Here is a 20,988-nt window from a genome sequence, read left to right on the forward strand (position 1 = left end):
GGGTGCCTAGTAGGACGCAAACATCGGTTCAGGGCGTCGTCTGATAGGAGGTATTGTATTATTATGTACTTTCTTTATTTCTTCCTAATTCTCTATGACCTGTCCACCGCGATAGGGATCGTCGGCGTGAGTATATCTGTCTACAATAGAATACAAGCGTAGGGCAAACAAAGTTAGCATACAATCCTATCTGCTCCATTGTATTGAAACTATTTCACTATTCAACTGTAGAAATGGTTACAAGTTTACAGTGGCAAATTGAATTCTTGTAATGCCTAGTTGTAATAGTATAGAAGTGTAGTACTAGGGCCCTGTGCTGGGAGGTTTTCTGGCCACGTCTTTCCCTCAGCGTTACAGATTCCGATGTGGTAGTAGTTTTACAGCTAGTTACATAATATGTAATTTAATTATGTTTGACGTTCAAAAAGCGCTAACTTTGTAAGCCAATTTTGAAAAATAAATATTTTTGAATTTTTTTTTTTTTGAGTACTGCGGCACGCTGGGTGGTGAGGATATGGTATCCCGACGTGCCGGCAGATTAGGGGAGTGATTGGTGTTAACGATGATAAAGAAGCAAGCAGTAAGCAGGAATATATACAGTTTATTAAAAACACTTCACAAACAGGATAGGAATATACATAGTCTCATGGCCTGACATACAATGTAAAAAAAAGTGAATGTGGTCTTTCAGGCCAGGGGAAAGCGACTAACCAATATCCCACCTGTAAAACTTTATGGAACGCCACTACGATGGGTGGATAAGTTTAAATATCTGGGTCATTTCGTTACCTCTGACCTGAAGGACGATTCAGACATAGAGAGAGAACGCAGGGCGTTGTCTGTCAGAGCGAACATGATAGCCCGCAGGTTTTTTTTTTTTTTTTTTTGTTTTTTTTTTTTTGACGTGACTTACTGTAGATTTGCCGCAGATGGCGTTAACTACTTGGCCGGACAAATGGGGAGCGCTGAAGGCTCTCACCCGGTACAACGCTTAAGACGACAGGCCTGAGGGTGCCCAGTTGGGCGCGAACCTCGGCTCAGGGCGTCGTCTGAGAGGAAAAATATTTGAAAGAATTAATCGACCCTAGTGGGTCGATAGCGATAAGCGCTGAATGAGGGAGCACGCAGGTTCGCACGTTGCTCCACCGAAGTAAAACTTACTCTTTTCCGAGCTTACTGTACCAACTTTTACACGGGCGCGCTGTGGGTCAATCATACGCAAAAACAGTATAACGCCCTGAGAGTTCAATATAATAACGCGTTTCGCGTGCTGGTGGGGCTGCCTCGTTTCTGTGGCGCATCAGGGATGTTTGCGGATGCAAGGATGGACTGCTTCTACACCATCATGCGGAAACGCAGCACATCACTGGTGCGCAGGGTGCGGGCCAGCCCCAGCAGCGTCCTGAGCGTGTTTGCGAGTAGGTTTGACTGTCAGTACATGCGCCATTGTTGTATGATGCATTTACTGACAAACAAAAACTACTAGTAACTTTAATTTTATTGTATTTTAATTTTGGTTTTAATTTGGATTTTTTTTTTTTTTTTAGAAGTAAGATGATTCCGTGCTTCGGAAGGCACGTTAAGCCGTTGGTCCCGGCTATTAGCCGTAAAAACACCTCCACCAACCCGCAGTCGAGCAGCGTGGTGGAGTATGCTTCATACCCCCTCCGGTTGATTGAGGGGAGGCCTGTGCCCATCAGCGGGACACGTGGAAAAATCAGCCCGGTTATCTGTCCTACAAAAAGTGTGACGCGAGCGAGCGCCTTTTTTTTGACGTGACTTATTGTAGATTTACCGCAGATGGCATTAACTACTTGGCCGGACAAATGGGGAGCGCTGAAGGCTCTCACCCGGTACAACTAAGACAACAGGCCTGAGGGTGCCCAGTTGGGCGCGAACCTCGACTCAGAGCGTCGTCTGTGAGGAAGGGCGGGCGCCGTTATGGGGACGTAAGTAGGCTAAGGCTAACTTGGGATTCAGGTCCCATTTTTTCCCTCACAAATTCACAATACGTGCCTAACTAAGTTAAGCGCTTGAAACTTTTAATTGGGTTACTTGGCAGTCCCAGGTTCGTTCCCAGTGGACCAACATTGTACATTATACATCTTTATGTAGTTATGTTTCAATGCCGCATTAGAATATAGTAGTAGGTGCTTGAATATCTTACGCATCATCATCCCTAATAGGGTGGGCACAGCCAAACCAAAACAAAGAAAATTAAGGACTTTTGAGTTTACATTTTAAATCGAAAAAAAATCTGACTCGGACGGGACTTGAACCCACAACTCTTGTCAAGCCGGGACGAGAGTGTTAACCATTACACCACCGGGTCCTCCGGGTGCTTATTTTTAGCCTCAGTATCCGGTCCACTAACCCAACCCAATAGCCTAGTTCTCTTTGTTCCCATAATCTACAATAGTCCTACACGAACCGGGGATTGTCTTTGGGTGCACTCCCATAGTGCATACAGGGATAATCGCCGGTTGGTGTCACATCACACTTAGATTAAATTGTCATAAGGGGCCTCTACGTGTTGGCTTCGGCCCCACGCACGCCTTCTAAAAGTCCGGGACTCCATAGTCCCGAGATATGAAAAAGACATAATAATAATAATATACGCTAACTTGGGTGAAAGGCATACTTACAATACAAGGAATAAAAATAAAATTGTTGTTCAAAATTCTAGATTAAGTAAATTAAATTCATCTTTTTTGGGGTTATGTATACGTTTTTACAATAAAATACCAGATAATATTTTAAATTTGTCAGAGAACAAATTTAAAGCTCACGTGAAGCTTACTTTATGTAAAAAAGCCTATTATAAGATTAATGATTACCTAAATGATAGAAATGTCTGGTATTGAATGTGTTCCTCTAGTTATTAAATAACTTGTAATGTACCCTCATTGATTTAAAAGATGTGTTGCTGTTGCAGTTTCTTGTCATTTCTTCTCATCAGCCATAACACCTTGCGAAATGACGTAAATTCAAAAATGTTACATTGACCTTCAACAAGTTTATCCATGATAATTACGTTGAATAAATGATTCTGATTCTATAAAAGTTTATTTAGTTAAAACCTACGACACATATACATTTACAACATTAAAATATACACACATCAATATTAAGTTGGAAAACATAAAGGTATATGGGTGCTGCAGCTCACCAAAAAGGCCAGGGTTCAGTGAAAATTTACCCAGAGGGCAACACTGATTCTCAACCCACGCCGATCGGTTATTCGTATGTTTATGTCCTTTGTATATTATGTCGTTGTGCAATAAAGTATTATTGATTTGATTTTGATTGGATGTTTTCCTTCACAGAAAATCATTGGTTTAGGCCTGTCCTGGGATTCAAACCGACCTCAACGTGAGAGTGAAGCGTCCTCCATCTGAGCTACCACGGCTCATAATAATAACAGTGCGGTTAAAAAGGCCACATCGCAGCAATTCATCTAACAAAGTAATGTTGCAATTTGACATTTGCGCATATAAAAGTAAGTGCGCAATGCAAACAAATGTCAAATAGCAATATTGCTTTCTTAGATGAATTGCTTCTGTGTGGCTATTTTAACCTCTCTGTACGCTTTGCATGGTAACCACGTCGCGCACCGCGCGAATTATATCGAGGCCTTCGACCAATAGCCGTTTGACGTTTGATTGGTCGAAGCGATCAATGTGATTGGCGCCGCGCGCGACGCGGTTGTCATGCAGACCCGGCAGGGAGTTTAAAATGGCCACATCGAAGCAATTCATCTAAGAAAGCAATATTGCAATTTGACATTTGCGCATATATATAAAAGTAAGTGCGCTATGCAAAACGAGTGTCTAACAGAAAGCTCGATGAGGTGTGGGTACTTAGTTCATCTTGTATTGGATGTACCTCTGACTACCCCACAACGGTACCATTTGTGGCCATTTTAACCCCCCAGGCAATGCAATTAATTACAGCAACAATATTTTTGTGGGTTTATTCAAATAATTTATACTTGGGAATGACTTTTACTAATAAAAACTGGATGTATGTTGGTCTGACACGCACGGTCTGGCGTGAAAGTATGTTATATTACTATGCCTACAAGGTGTGGACCCCGTTAATGATCTCATACGGCACGATACGAAGTAAAAAACTATACTTATTAAAAAAACTATACAGGGTGTTAGTGACGTCGTAACGAAAACTTTGAGGGATGATTGAGACCATGATTCTGAGTTAATATCAAGTGGAATTTCCCGTCGGAAAAGTCATGAAAATTTTAGTGTCTATTTTTAATTACTTATTTTGAGTTTCATACTTTTGCGACGGAAAATTCCATTTGATATTAACTCAGAATCATGGTCTGAAACATCCCCCTTGGTAATCATCTCCCTAGCATTATCCAGTTTTTGAAGATTTGACAGGTCCGATTTTTTACAGAAGCGACTGCCTGTCTGACCTTCCAACCCGCGAAGGGAAAAACCAGCCCAATACAGGTTAGGTTACACTACTCCGAAAATGCGTTTCTTGGGAATGTGGGATTCCTCACGATGATTTCCTTCACCGCTGAGCACGTGATAATCATTTATGACCCAAACATGAATTCGAAAACAAATTCGACAATCATTGGTTTAGGACTGTGCTGGATTCGAACCTGCGGTCTCAAAGTGAGAGGCAAGCGTTCTACCAACTGGGCTACCACGGATTTTCATCCCCCTAAGTATATAACTATGGCTTCAGAACCCAAGACATGTTATTCATATTTCTTTTCGTCAAAGTTGTGTTTTTTTTTTGTGTGGAAGTATCCATTGTTCACTTGTAGTGTGTCCATAAGTTTTTGGCTAAAATTCAAGTTACATTTCTTTGCATGGTACTATTTGTACTCTCTCTACATCTCACTATTTGGTCGGACATTTGGGACATTTGTGATCCCTAGTTTGGTTAGGACATTACAGACTGATCACCTGATTGTTCGGAAGTAAGACGATCCGTGCTTCGGAAGGCACGAGCTTTCTGTTAGACCAACGTGATAGGTGAGCCGTATCGCCGTCTATAATGGTCGAGCCAACTGTGTTACTTAGTGAATACAATATATATTTTTAAATAAAAAAAAAAACACATATTAAACCCTATTATTTTATTTCACCCTAAGGTTGCCTGGTAGAAATTGCTGTTTAGCAATAAGGCCACCTATAATGCTTATTTTTATTCGTATGTTTATGTCCTGTGTATATGTCGTTGTGCAATAAAGTATAATTGTTTGATTGAAATTAAATTAAAAATGATGTATGTTGTGTGTGTATGAAACGATTGATGAATGTGGAGGAAGCAAGAGAAGTGTGTCAGGATTAGCGTTAAATTATTTCGTTTTTATACAAGTTTTATTCGAAAATTTCAAGAAAAATAAATATGAAATATTTCATGTTTTTATGAATAAAACGAAAAGAACCGGAAAAATAGGAAAGAAACGGAAAAGTATTAATGTTTTTAGAAGAATATTTTTATTATATTTTGGAGGGTAGAATGTTTTTTTCTTGTTTTGTTGTCATACGCTCATTCCGACCCACAGATACTTAGTTCATGTCAAGCACGCACTACTGCAATAATTACATGTACTTACCTAATTTTAATAGTTAGGTACTTTTTAGTCTTAATGAATAATTTTAACAATTCACGTGCTAGTATACGTTCGATCAAATTTACATTTAATGCAATCTAAATCATTTGAATTTGAGCCTTGTAATACTGGTTCTTCAGAAAGCGACGGTGACTTTGTATCTGATTTGTGAGCAAGATAGAAATACAATATACTTACATTATTGTTTTTAAAAATTGCTGATTATAACTTGTTTTTTTCAATCGTTTTTTTCTAATTTGTCGAATTAAACGGCGAAAATTCATTAAATACCCGTTTTTTTCCTAAGGTTTTTTCTGATATATTTCAATGTAACAAACAAATAAAACGGTAAAAAAAGAACTAACGTTTTTTTCACCGAAAAAAAAAACAATTTGTTTCTTTCGGAATTTTCAACGCTAGTCAGGATCGAAACGAATGGAATCCGATAGTCTCTGCTTACCCCGGTGGGAAATTGACCGATGGACGTAATATACGATCCCGACGAAAAATAAAATTGCTATTCAAAATTCTAGATTAAGTAAATTAAATGTATACGTTTTTACAATAAAATACCAGACAATATTTTAAATTTGTCAGAAAATAAATTTAAAGCTCACGTGTAGCTTACTTTATGTAAAAAAGCTTATTATAAGATTAATGATTACCTAAACGATAAAAATCTCTGGTATTGAATGTGTTCATTCATCATTGATTTAAAAGATGTGTTGCTGTTGCAGTTTCTTGTCATTTCTTCTCCTCAGCCATAACACCTTGCGAAATGACGTAAATTCAAAAATGTTACATTGACCTTCGACAAGTTTATCCATGATAATTACGTTGAATAAATGATTCTGATTTCTGACGACCCGATTACTCTAGCCATAGAGGCGGCCAATCAGCTCGCGACACCAAACACTTCAGAACCCCGATACCGACCCCGCGTGGTCGACGATTTCCCTCATTCAGCGCTTATCGCTATCGACCCACTAGGGTCGATTAATTCTTTCAAATATTCTTCCTCTCAGACGACGCTCTGAGCCGAGGTTCGCGCCCAACTGGGCACCCTCAGGTCTGGTGTCTTAAATCTTTGTACCGGGTGAGAGCCCTCAACGCTCCCCATTTGTCCGGCCAAGTAGTTAATGTCAACTGCGGCAAAAATGTGTGTGTGTTTCAAGTGATGTCGAATCCGCTCCCAGTGTGACTGCACCCTATTGGCGACGGTCCAACCGAAATATCTCACTTTTCCAGTAATGTTTGCATCAGTATATGGGTTTTTTGTTTTGCTTTCTTATTCATGTCGTATATATATCAGTGGGTAAGTGTAGTGGAAACAGTCTCCAAGATTCTTTATAATATTTTATAGAATATTTACTTTAGTAGCTTACCCACGGTATAGAAGAATGAATCAGAATCATTTATTCAACGTAATTATCATAGATAAAGTGGGCAGTATTACGGGTCACTGCCCACTCAACAAGCACCTATTTAACTTAGGGATACCGGACAGCCCACTTTGCAGAGGCTGTCTGGACGCAGAAGAAACTGCCCCCCATGTAATCCTGGAATGCACGGGAGTGTCAGCACAACGGGTAAAAATCCTCAAAGGAATGGGGTCGCTCCGCGAAGCCTGTGAAAACCCCAGGAGGCTTCTGAGCTTCTGGAAGGAGATAGGTTGGCTTACGTAGTCAACAATTACACGCATAATGGGCCATCTTAGAGTCTAAATGCGGAAAACAGAGCCCACTAACATAACATACATAAACATAGATAAACTTGTCGAAGGTCAATTACTTCTATAACCTCACAATTTATTATTACATAAGGATTCGAACGGGAAATGGCCCAGATTCCTGCAGACACCTTCAAATTTTACTTTAAGTTATACCTGTCATCTTCACGTTGGAGTTATAGGTATAGAAATCAGAATCATTTATTCAACGTAATTATCATGGATAGCTTGTTGAAGATCAATTTAACATTTTTGAATCTACGTCATCTCGCAAGGTGTTATGGCTGAGGAGAAATGACAAGAAACAGCAACAGCAACATACATCATAAACAGCCTATATACGTCCCACTGCTGGGCACAGGCCTCCCCTCAATCAACCGGAGGGGATATGGAGCATACTCCACCACGCTGCTCCAATGCGGGTTGGTGATGGTATTTTTACGGCTATTAGCCGGGACCAACAGCTTGACGTGCCTTCCGAAGCACGGAATCATCTTACTTTTTCAGACAATCAGGTGATTCAAGCCTGAAAAGTCCTTACCAAACATAGGACAGTGTCACAAAGTGATTTCGACCATGTCCCCATCGGGAATCGAACCCGGACCTCCAGATCGCGAGCCTGACGCTCTAACCACTAGACCACGGAGGCTGTTTAGGTACTGCATTCGTTGCAACAGCATCGCATCTTTTAAATCAATGTAGGTATACATTAGAATTAATTTGATAACTAGAGAAACACATTTAATGTATTTTAATTTTGGTTTTAATTTTGATTTTAATTTTTTTTTTAAGTGTGTAATTAATGAATGTAATATGGACCATCATGTCTGAAATAAATGATTTTTGATTTGATTTGATTTTAATACCAGACATTTTTATCATTTAGGTAATCGTTCTATACTCATTACTCTTTCTTTACCCTTCTTCTTATCGTGTGGATTGTGAGGTGAAAGCCTCATTAACCCTGGAGTCAGGGATAGTACTGAGCCGCCAAAGGCCTGTGACATAACTCATGTAACGACTACACACTTACATCAGTAAGTATTAACCGGGACCAACGGCTTAACGTGCCTTCCGAAGCACGGATCATCTTCCTTTCGGACAATCAGGTAATCAGCCTGTAATGTCTTAACAAAACTAGGGATCGCAAGGTTATTTTTTGTGATATATCCCCACCGGGATTTGAACCCGGGGCCTCCGGATCGTGAGTCCAACGCTCAACCACTGGATAAAAATCAACTTCATACTCAATCCAAATTGTCGTATGAATACTTGCGAATCTGCCCACCCCAGTAGAGACTACAGGCGTGAAATTATGTGTGTATGTATAGCGTTTCTACCCCCTTGATCAAACTATACGATCTAAATTGTAACCCGGAAACAATTTCATAGTTATTTCGTTATCGTCTGGTGGCCAAAAGCAAATAACCAAGCCGGAAATGGCTTGAATCAGGGGGGTTTTCAAGCCGTTTATTAAGCCATTAAGCCGATACGGCGTGGGTTGTTAAGCCTAAATTGGTTTTAATAAACTTTTTCGTTGCAATATTGTATTATAAAATATAATTCGACGAACACTGAAGTCGACTTAATGAGAATGAATTCATGTTTGGATAAGTAATTGATTATCACGTGGTTTTCAGGATTTGTGCCCGGTTAATGAAAGAAAGAAAGAAACGTTTATTTAAAGGGACACCACAGTAACAAATATAAAATAAATAACAAATATATAATATAAAACACGGAGTAACATATAACTTACAATCAAACACATAAACTTGCCCCCTATTACATGGGATATCGCCTTCCATAAATGTGTGTTAGTACTAAACATAGATTATCATCATCATCAGCCCATAAACGTCCCCACTGCTGGGGCACAGGCCTTCCCTATGGATGGATAGGGAGATCAGGCCTTAAACCACCACGCGGGCCCAGTGCGGATTGGTGGTTATTAACATACATAGATTATAATAATACCAAATTACTCAAATAGTGAGTGCAGCTTTCACTAACACAGTTGTCTCGACCATCATAGACGGCGATATGGCTCACCTATCACGTTGGTCTAACAGAAAGCTCAGTGAGGCGCGGGTACTTAGTTCATCTTGTGGTAGACGTGCATATAAGTACCCCAAATGGGATAAAGTCGGGTGTTTTTATATGAATTAATAATTTCTATTAGTATATGGTGTTAGCGACATCTCGTAACGAATACTCAGGGGATGATTCAGACCATGATACTGAGTTGATACATACATAAACAGCATATATAAGTCCCACTGCTGGGCACAGGCCTCCCCTCAATCAACCGGAGGGGGTATGGAGCATACTCCACCACGCTGCTCTACTGCGGGTTGGTCGAGGTGTTTTTACGGCTAATAGCCGGGACCAACGGCTTAACGTGCCCTCCGAAGCACGGAATCATCTTAATTTTTCGGACAATCAGGTGATTCAAGCCTGAAAAGTCCTTACCAGACAAAGGACAGTCTCACAAAGTGATTTAGACAATGTGCCCATCGGGAATCGAACCCGGACCTCCAGATCGTGAGCCTATCGCTCTAGCCACTAGACCACGGAGGCTGTTGAGGCACTGAGTTGATATCAAGTGGAATATCTCGTCGCAAAATTCATGATTATTTTTGTATTTTTTCAAAATCATTTTCAATTCTACACTTTTGCGATGGAGAATTCCACTTGATATTAACTCAGGATGTTGAGTGGAATCATCCCCCTCAGTGTTGGTTACGATGGCACTTACTTACTTTTTTTTTTAATGATGAATGTGTTAACTTAATGCAATAAATGAATAAATAAATAACTTACGAAATTTCTCCGAAGGGCGCGAAGGCGTCTCTTAAGCTTTGCGTTTCAATTTCAGGACTCAAATCGCCGACGAAGATGTGGTAGTGTTCTGAAACAACAAAACAATAATTAATCAAATCTTTTTTTTTTTGACGTGACTTATTGTAGATTTGCCGCAGATGGCATTAACTACTTGGCCGGACAAATGGGGAGCGCTGAAGGCTCTCACCCGGTACAACGTTTAAGACAACAGGCCTGAGGGTGCCCAGTTGGGCGCGAACCTCGGCTCAGGGCGTCGTCTGAGAGGAAAAATATTTGAAAGAATTAATCGACCCAAGTGGGTCGATAGCGATAAGCGCTGAATGAGGGAAATCGTCGACCACGCCGGCGGGGTCGGTATCGGGGACCTAACAATAATCAAATCAACTAACAAGTAAATATACGACATAATTATCATCATCATCATCCCTCTAGCATTATTCCGTTTTTCACAGGGTCCGCTTACCTAGCCTGAAGATTTGACAAGTCCGGTTTTTTAGAGAAGCGACTGCCAGTCTGACCTTCCAACCCGCGAAGGGAAAACCAGCCCAATACAGGTTAGGTCACATACCTCCGAAAATGCATTATACATATATACATGCAGATAGTTCCAGCCCTTTGCTGTCCGCATCAAAAATGAACAGGTAAAAAGTAATAAAATGATGAAAGGTGATGACGATGAAGGATGAAACCTAAGCCCCCACCCTCGGAGCAGACTTCTACTCCGAACCATAAACTAATTACCTCAAAAGTCCGCATAAACTTTCGAGTTATGAAGCGGCTTCTTGGCACAAAGCGAAAATAGATAGGTACACTTTGTTTATTTAATATTCCGATAAAAAAAACACTATTGCGAATGTTTTCCGACTAATTTAATGCGATCATTAACCACAAAACACCACTTCGTATTAATTATTTAGATTATTCAATGAAGAAAGCAACCATGACCTTCAGGTTTCCACCAAAAAGTAGGTATGCTCAAAAGTGACAGCTAACATTACAAGGTTAGCCCAGCTGACGTCATCTCACCCTGTGTTGCCATTTTGTAAAAAATAATCTACCCACTACTAATGTTTATAATGAGGTTCTTTCCAATCGGCGTTCCCCAAAAACACGATAGATGGCGTTGTTAAGCTTTTTCTTCGTTTAAACCTCTAATTACATGGATAACAGACATACTTAATACATCTTTTATCTTTGTATTTTGGTTTAAATGATAACCCTTTTTATTACACCAAGGTACATATCACTTTCACCCATTATTATTGTGATCAAAATAAAGAGAAGCAATATACAGTGAAACCTGGTTAAGTGAGACATCAAGGGACCTGCAATGTCGTTTCACTTATAGAGGTATTCCACTTACCCAGTGTCTCAGATATACAGGTATAAATAAATATCTGTCTCATTTACAGAGGGTTCCATTAATAGAGGTGAGAATACAGGTTATTTCAGTTATAACAGGTGCGATCATTAAATAAAATAACGTGTTATGTATTTTTCAAATAAACATCTGTATGATAGTAAAGCGAAACTAAAAATGAAGGTAATTGAAGCATAAAAGGAGATCATCGGCTCTCCATACTTTGGCCGGCCCAAATTCGAAAGTGCCGGCCAGAGAAAAAAAATGTGTCGAACCTTTCGAGAACATTTCTGTGAACATTTTTTACTATGACACAAAACGTGTATGACCATTAGTTTGGCTTTAATTGGATTTTAAAAATCTCGATTTTTCATACATTTTGTAAAAAAATATATTATGTCCGTTGGGAATAAAAGGGATACAGGCGTATTACAAAGGACCGTTAGAACATTTATTAGTATGGCGCCAAACTTCTATGACCATTATTTTGACGTTTATTGGACTTTCCGTTTTGGTTAATATGTTAAAATGCCGGCCATCGAATTAAATACGTCAAATCTGTCTAATAGTTGCTTCTCAATATTTTTTAATATGACATCAAATATCTATGACCATTATTTTGACTTTTATTGGAATTTACGTTTTAGTTCAAATGTGAAAAGTGCCGACCACCAAAAATACCATGTTGAGAGCATCGAGTAGATGCCTGTTAACATTTTTTTCTATAGCGCCAAACGTGTTTGACCATTAGTTTGCCTTTTATTGTATTTTAAAAATCTTGATTTATTTTTTGTTTTGTTTAAAAATAAAGTGCTTTAGGCAAAACTTGCGGTACGGCGGATTACAAAGAACCTTAAGAACATTTAATAATCTGGCGCAAAACATTTTTGACCATTATTTTGACTTTTATTCGTCTCTCTTTCCGTTTTGGTTCAAATGGGAAAATGTCAGCCAGAGAAACAAAATAAGTTAAATCTTTTGGTAAACAACTTGAAACGTATTTTTTTACTATATTACCAAATATCGACTTTGGCTTTTATTAGACTTTTGAAAAAAAAAACTTTTTTTATATACATTTTAACAATGACAACAAGCAGAGCTTTCCCTATGACTAGTTATTAGTCAGATAAATACTTTGGGTTTTGTTTTATGTGTTGTTAGGTGAACTTCTATATTAATACTATCTGATTTTAGATATGACGTTGGCTGTAGTTTTTGCATTCGACTCAACGTTACGGCCTAAGTTTAGGTCGAATTATGGTATTGATTCATCTTGACCGTAGATGGTTACCACCCTCCAAAGGTAAGCTTGCCATCTAGTGACGAAACTCGTATTTTGGCATGACGTCTGAAGTAGCTGTTAGGGAAGACAGGAGTCGGGCAGTTGTACTTTGCATGTATGCCGATCACAATGTCCTGGTGCTACTCGGCCGACATAGCATCGTACCTCACTTTTCTTAAAAAAAAAATAAGCTTCTAAAGCGTGTATCACCATCAGGTGAGATAGTGGTCAAACGAAAACCTATTTTTGATTAATAAAAATGTGTCCAAAGACGACCACGATATTACGCCTTTACCTGCATTATCGCCAGATAAAACTTTTTTCGCCAAAGTGTAGGTATCTATGAAAACTCCAGACTTTTGAGAAATCTAATTGAGTTCAAAATAGTGGTCATAGACGTTTAATGTCATAGTAATAAACATTCTGACGATCCTTTAAATAACGCGCCTGTCATATTTTATATTATAACAAAATAAATCAAGAATCGAGATTTTAAAAATCCAACAACAGCCAAACTAATGGTCATACACGTTTATTGTCATAGTGAATAATGTTTACAGGTATCTTCTCGATAGTTTTGACATGTGTTTTTGCTGACCGGCACTTTTCACTTAGAAACTAAAACGTAAAGTCCAATAAAAGCCAAAATAATGGTCATAGACGTTTGGTGCCATAATAATAAATGGTCAAAGGGATAAGTTTTAACGGGATATACCAATATTGTTTCTTGGCCGGCACTTCACATTTTCACCAAAATGTATGAAAAATACAAGTTTATTTTTTAATTCGAATAAAACCAAAAATATTGACGCTACGGCTTTGGTGCCATAGTAATAAATGCTCAGATGGATAAGTTCTAAGGATATATACCATTATTGTTACTTGGCCGGCACTTTACATTTTCACGAAAAATGTATGAAAAATACAGTTCTTTTAATTCGAATAAAACCGAAGATATTGACCCTACAGCTTTGGTGCCATAGTAATAAATACTTAGACGGATAAGGTCTAACGGAATATAGCAAAATAATTTTTTGGCCGGCACTTTGACTTCTGGGCCGAAATCCGATGATCTCCTTTGTACTTACGTACTTGGAATTACGTATGGAATTTGTGGGTAGAATAAGAATGAGTAAACAAACAATGTTATCTCAGTTACAGAGGTTTAAGCATATAAAATTTACTCGCTGTCTCAGTTATAGAGATAACTATGACGATAAATCGAAAGAACGAATCCCAGATATAGAGGCTTACCTCGTCCCACTAACAGAGGTAACTCAGTGCCAAAGTGTTGGGACCTCAGCATGAGTTCCAGTTATGGAGGTTTCTCACTTATCCAGGTCCCACTTAACCAAGTTTCACTGTATTAACATCATTCTATACATAATGTGATCCAAATATCAAGCAGCAATTATTTTTATATGCGTCTGCCAATAGATTGCATTTTTGAATAATTATGTATCTCAGTAATGAGAAAATAGGTAATTATCGCGTTAAAAGCGAACAACGCCATCTATCGTGTGTTTGGGGAATGTCGATTGGAAAGGCCCATATTAACTTTACAAGGCATATTTTGTGTGTCAATGACCCCCGACTCCTGCAGATACCTCCTAATTTTATTTTAAGTTATACCCGTCATTTTCTTCTCCGCCGAAAAGGAAAGGGATGGATGATTGACCTTTTTTAAGAACCAGGATGTCTTTTAAAATCGAAATTGTTTTTTAGAATAGAATAATATTTATTTATCAAAAATGCACCAGGAAAACTTCCGGCCAAGTAGTCCATGCCTTATCTTATCTTATTTAGCCTATACGATCCCACTGCTGGTCAAAGGCCTCCCCCTGATTTTTCCACTCCTCTCGACTTTGCGCGATCTCCGGCCAATCCTTGCGATAAGCATTGAGGTCGTCACACCATCTTTTACGCGGTCTGCCTCGACTTCTAAGCCCGCCCTGAGGTATCCAGTGAGTAACGACTCGTGCCCACCGCTCCGGATGCATCCGACAAACGTGTCCGGCCCAGTCCCACTTCAGTTTGGCGGACTTTTTCCCTACATCAGTGATACCCGTTTTGGAGCGCAGTGTAGTAGTCCATGCCATCTGTGGCAAATATATTTTTATGAAACCATTATGTATGTACGTAAAAATGTATCTCTCCTTCCAAAAAAACTGTGAAAAGCATACTTACAATACAAGAAATAAAAATAAAATTGCTATTCAAAATTGTAGCAGTAAATTAAATTCATCTTTTTTGGGGTTATGTATACGTTTTTACAATAAAATACCAGATAATATTTTTAATTTGTCAGAAAATAAATTTAAAGCTCATGTGAAGCTTACTTTATGTAAAAAGGTTATTATAAGATTAATGACTACTTTACCTAAATGATAAAAATGTCTGGTATGGAATGTGTTCCTCTAGTTATTAAATAACTTGTAATGTACTCTCATTCATTTAAAAGATGTGTTGCTGTTGCAGTTTCTTGTCATTTCTTCTCCTCAGCCATAACACCTTGCGAAATGACGTAAATTCAAAAATGTTACATTGACCTTCAACAAGTTTATCCATGATAATTACGTTGAATAAATGATTCTAATTTCTGATAGAATAAGTCACGTAAAAAAAACACTTAATCTCATTTATTGTATTTGTATGGATTATCGGTAACTACGAGTAACACAATAAAACAGACACCAGGAACACACAAAGAAAACAGATAGTACAGGTAAGCTTATCTCTAAACAAAGAGATCTCTTCCAGCGCTCAGCTTGACGAGAGAGACGTATAAAATATGTGTTGCTAGACATAAAAAAATATTAAAAAATACAATGTACTTTTATGTTGACGTCGTCTGAAGTCCATAAATTAAAAAAATATATTTAAACGGCTTTAAATCAGACGTCACTAACACCCTTACTTCGCCGGATAATCCCCCTAGCATTGTCCCGTTTTTCACAAAGTCCGCTTACCTAACCTGAAGATTTGACAGGTCCGGTTTTTTACAGAAGCGACTGCCTGTCTGACCTTCCAACCCGCGAAGGGAAAACCAGCCCTATACAGGTTAGGCATTTCTCGAGAATGTGGGTTTCCTCACGATGTTTTGCTTCACCGCTGAGCACGTGATAATCATTTATGATCCAAATATGAATTCGAAAACAAATCCGACAATCATTGGTTTAGGCCTGTGCTGGATTTGAGCCTGCGACCTCAAAGTAAGAGGCAAGCGTTCTACCAACTGTGCTACCACGGGTCCCATTTTCTTCTTCTATCGTGTGGGTTGTGAGGTGAATTACCAACCTCATTAACCCTGGTATCAGGGTTACTACTGAGCCACCAAAGGCCACTGACATGACTCATATAACGACTACGTACTTACATCAGTAAGTAGTAACCGGGACCAACGGCTTAACGTGCCTTCTGAAGCACGGATCGTCTTACTTTCGGGTGATCAGCCTGTAATGTCCTAACCAAACTAGGGAACCACAAAGTAATTTTTGTGATATGTCCCCACCGGGAATCGAACCCAGGACCTCCGGATCGTGAGCCCACTGCACAACCACTGGACCACAGAGGCCGTTACGGGTTCCATTAACGATAAAAAAATATTTAGGTTATAGTATATATATGTACGACCTACTTACGAGTTACTACTGTCACAATTGCATGGAATGCCCCGGATGGGTCGAATTATTCATATTTCCTACCTCAGCTAGCCCTGGAATCGAATTACGTTACAAATTTACCTAAAAGCCTGTCCCGGGAGGCGCTGGCATTCCAATAGGGATGTGCTGAAACCGGTAACCAAATTTTAGTTACCGATAATCACTACATAGTATAAAACAAAGTCGCTTTTTCTGTCCCTATATCCCTCATCATCATCATCATCAGCCGTACGACGCCCACTGCTGGGCATAGGCCTCCCCCAAGGATCTCCACGACGATCTCTCCCTATATCCCTATGTACGCTTAAATCTTCAAAACTATGCAACGGATTTTGATGCGGTTTTTTTTAATAGATAGAGTGATTCAAGAGGAAGGTATATATTGTCGTAAATAATTTCATTTTTTCTCAGCATTGCACCCGAGTGAAGCCGGGGCGGGTCGCTAGTTCTTCTTCTATCGTGTGGGTTGTGATGCGGATTACCAACCCCATTAACCCTGGTGTCAGGGTTATTACTGAGCCGCCATAAGCCCCTGACATGACTCATGGAACGATTACGTACTTACACCAGTAAGTAATAACCGGAACCAACGGCTTAACGTGGCTAGTCGCTAGTTTACCAATAAAGATAAAATTTCAATCGAGAAAAAAAATACTCGGAATGGACTTGAACCTGTATTGTCAAGCCGGAATGAGCGTGTTAACCATTACACCACCGGGTCCTACTTTTTTATCTCGTTTTCGATTTAAATTGTCTCGTTGTGAGTTTCTCTGAGTTGAGGAGCTCGGTGGCGCAGCGGTTAACGCGCTTGGTCTGCGATTGTTGAAGTTAAGCAACTTTCGCAAAGGCCGGTCATAGGATGGGTGACCACAAAAAAAAAGTTTTCATCTCGAGCTCCTCCGTGCTTCGGAAGGCACGTTAAGCAGTGGCTGCATTAGCAGGCGTTAATAACCACCAATCCGCACTGAGCCCGCGTGATGGTTTAAGGCCCGATCTCCCTATCCATCCATATGGAAGGCCCGTGCCCCAGCAGTGGGGACGTTAATGGGCTGATGATGATGATGATGAGTTTCTCTAATCACGCATGAGTGCTACAAACGACCTCTGTGGTCCAATGGTTGAGCGTTGGGCTCACGATCCGGAGGTCCTGGGTTCGATTCCCGGTGGGGGCATATCACGAAAATCACTTTGTGATCCCTAGTTTGGTTAGGACATTACAGGCTGATCACCTGATCGTCCGGAAGTAAGAAGTAAACCCGGTAAATTCAAAAATATCTTTATTCAGTAGGTAACATAGTTGCACTTTGAATCGTCAATTTTTACATAACGAACGTCTCATCCGCCTAAAACTACTGCAGCTTCCCACAACCTGTATAGCCAGGGAAAAGCAGCTGCAAGAAAAACCTCGGCAACTGTCCCATCACTAGTGAGAGGTAACAGAATTTCTAATAGAATCATCGCCTGATCAAGGAGTGCAAATTGGATATGTGAATATGTAATATTCTTACATAACATCCTGAACCTATTGATAGTTGTCTCTGTCGCACTCGTTGGTATCATGGGCTAGCAATGGCGGCTTGTCATAGGATTGAGCATACGTGCGGGCTTAGCACCGTAAGCGCGCGACACTTTCTCGCCTCGACATTCGTCGCCCGTCACTCTCTCACAGTACTGCACAGAAAGAGACAGATGATCTCTGTCGAGGCGAGAAAGAGTCGCGTGCTTAAGATGTGAAATGTAAATAAATAAATGGCATAAGAAGACCAGTGGGCTTAGCATCAAATTCAAATTCAAATTCAAAAATATCTTTATTCAGTAGGTAACATAGTTACACTTTGAATCGTCAATTTTTAAATAACGAACGTCTCATCCGCCTAAAACTACTGCATCGTAAGCACGCGACTCTTTCTCGCCGCGACAGAGATCATCTGTCTCTTTCTGTGCAGTACTGTGAGAGAGTGACGGGTGACGTATGTCGAGACGAGAAAGAGTCGCACGCTTACGGTGCTAAGCCCGCACGTATTCTCAATCCTATGACAAGCCGCCATTGCTAGCCCAATTGATGACGTAAGTGTTACCATTCAATTGGTATCTCCAACATTCCAAGGACGTAAATTTTAGTATTGAAAATTAAATGAATTACTGACTAATGTATTTAATTACTATTACTTGTCACATATATGAAAATCATCAAAACTGTACGTAAATATTTTACTAAAAGTACAAAATTTCCTTGCAAACTAAATTAAAAACATTGGACGTGGGTATTTTTTTTTTTACGAAATGGCAACGCAGGGTCGGATGACGTCAGATGGGCTAACCTTGAAATGCTAGCTGTCAGTTTTGAGCATACCTGGTCTTCTTATACCATGGTTGGTATATCTATTACCTATCTCTTTCTAGCGTGTGAAGGCATCTTTGTTAATAATGCGTGAGCTTTTTGGGATGTATCAATAATAGTAGGTGTTATATGCTCAAATGTCAAACTGCCATATTGCTTTATTAGATGAATTGCTTCGATGTGGCCTTTTTAAACTCCTGGTTTGGATATAACAGACTGATCCCCCGATTGGCCGAAAGTAAGATGATCCGTCCTTCGGAAGATACGTAAAGTCGTTGATCCTGGGTTCCTAGCCCAAAACACCTACACCAACCCGCAGTGTAGCAGCGTGAAGTATGCTCCATACCCCCTCCGGTTGTTTGAGGAGAGGCCTGTGCCCAGCAGTGGGACGTATATAGGCTGTTTATTTGATAAAATAGAACGTATTTTACTTTTCACCATAAGGTTCATCATATCCATCTTTGGACTTCGTATCAACAGTGGCTGCAAGTTGTCTTTGATTACTTGTGGCTCTGCCCACCCCATTAGGGATTACGGGCGTGAGTTTATGTATGTATGTATGTATGTATTTTACTTTTATTCGCAACGGAACCCCAAAAACCTCATTCTGAATGAAGCCAACAGAAAATTAATTTATTTCAAAGGAAAGCCGAATGTGTTAAAAGAAATTCACAGGATTAAATGTAGTTCGTAATACAAAGAGTTAAAGTCTATTTGGTTTTTAATTTCCTGAGTGAAGTATTGTTGGAGAAAAATATGTGGAAATGTAGACTGTTGGAATGGTTTAGTATTATTAAAGTAGAACATAGCCCAGTTAGTTTTTGTACTAAAGTCATAGACTGAAACTCAAAAAGATATAGGTGTTACGGACTGCTGAGAAAGTGAGGTTGTGGCCGAAGATAATTCGCACAACAGTCACAAGTAGCGAGTTACCATCTGCGGGAGTCGCGGCGGGGGGCGGCGCGGAGAGCGACGATGCGATTGGCCGTGTGAATGCGCGCAAGACCCACTAGTTGCGAACCCGCAAATTCTAATAAGACTCCGACTGGAATCGGCATACGACACTTCTCATTTTGCACTTGATTTTTATTGTCTTTTTACCCATTGTATTTTTATTAAGTCTTTTTTACTATAAATGGTTGACCTATTGTAAAGCGGGTTTTCTTCAGGCCCAGTAAAAAAAAATGAGCACAAACAACAATAGTTTTAAAAACTTAAACCCGACTATGGAAAAATCACGCTCTAAAAAGTATGAAACAAAAAATAGGATCAAATTTTTATTTATACTATAAACAAACTAGTTACTTACAGAACAAAAATAGACTCATAAAACTAACATAAACTGCCTATATACGTCCCACTGCTGGGCACAGGCCTCCACTCAATCAACCGGAGGGGGTATGGAGCATACTCCACCACGCTGCTCCACTGCGGGTTGGTCGAGGTGTTTTTACGGCTAATAGCCGGGACCAACGGCTTAACGTGCCCTCCGAAGCACGGAATCATCTTAATTTTTCGGACAATCAGGTGATTCAAGCCTGAAAAGTCCTTACCAAACAAAGGACAGTTCACAAAGTGATTTCGACAATGTCCCCATCGGGAATCGAACCCGGACCTCCAGATCGTGAGCCTAACGCTCTAACCACTAGACCACGGAGGCTGTCCATATATTGCATAAAACTAAACAAAAATAAAATTAAATAAAAATAAACCAAACAAATTATTGATAAAATAAACTGGCTGGTTTGAGAGCTAAAAAAAAGAGAAATAAAGCTAATTACGACGAAATCTTGAAATGGTTTTAGAATTGGCGTATTTTTTTCGCTACATACTTACTGGGCTACAAGGAAAGAGAGGAAGGGGAAGACCATGAAGGGGTTAGGTACATGGTACAGATTAAAGAGAAGGCGAAAGTCGTGTCTTATTACGAGGTGAAAGAATTGGTCTTTGATAGACAAGAATGGAGAATGCTACACCGACAAGAGCGTGGCACTTAAATTACCGATGATGACTTATTGAATTTCAGAGAAATTTACCAGTAGAGCCAGTTCAGTTTTGAAAGTAATCGAAGCATAAAGAAGCGGAAAAGTGAAAGTGAAGAGACAGTGTTTAAAGTAGTGTTTAGTTCAGTGTTTCGCGTAGTGTTAAGTGTCGCGAAAAGTGCGAAAAAATTG

At 39.6% G+C, this 20,988-nt stretch overlaps 2 protein-coding genes across 3 annotated transcripts in view; both read right to left on the reverse strand.

The window, feature by feature from the left end:
- Window positions 1–20,988, reverse strand: part of LOC126379455 (guanine nucleotide-binding protein-like 1) — a 343,035-nt gene that overhangs the window by 76,634 nt on the left and 245,413 nt on the right. The gene's annotated exons all lie outside the window — the stretch shown is intronic.
- LOC126379535 (cytotoxic granule associated RNA binding protein TIA1) overlaps window positions 1–20,988 on the reverse strand; it is a 68,883-nt gene that overhangs the window by 22,676 nt on the left and 25,219 nt on the right. Inside the window, exon 2 of the mRNA XM_050028327.1 lies at window positions 10,149–10,236. Within this exon, the coding sequence (XP_049884284.1) occupies window positions 10,149–10,236 (88 nt within the window). The remainder of the gene's footprint in view (window positions 1–10,148; window positions 10,237–20,988) is intronic.

This window comes from Pectinophora gossypiella, chromosome 29 (genome assembly GCF_024362695.1).
Source record: "Pectinophora gossypiella chromosome 29, ilPecGoss1.1, whole genome shotgun sequence".
Classification (NCBI taxonomy): Eukaryota; Metazoa; Arthropoda; class Insecta; order Lepidoptera; family Gelechiidae; genus Pectinophora; species Pectinophora gossypiella.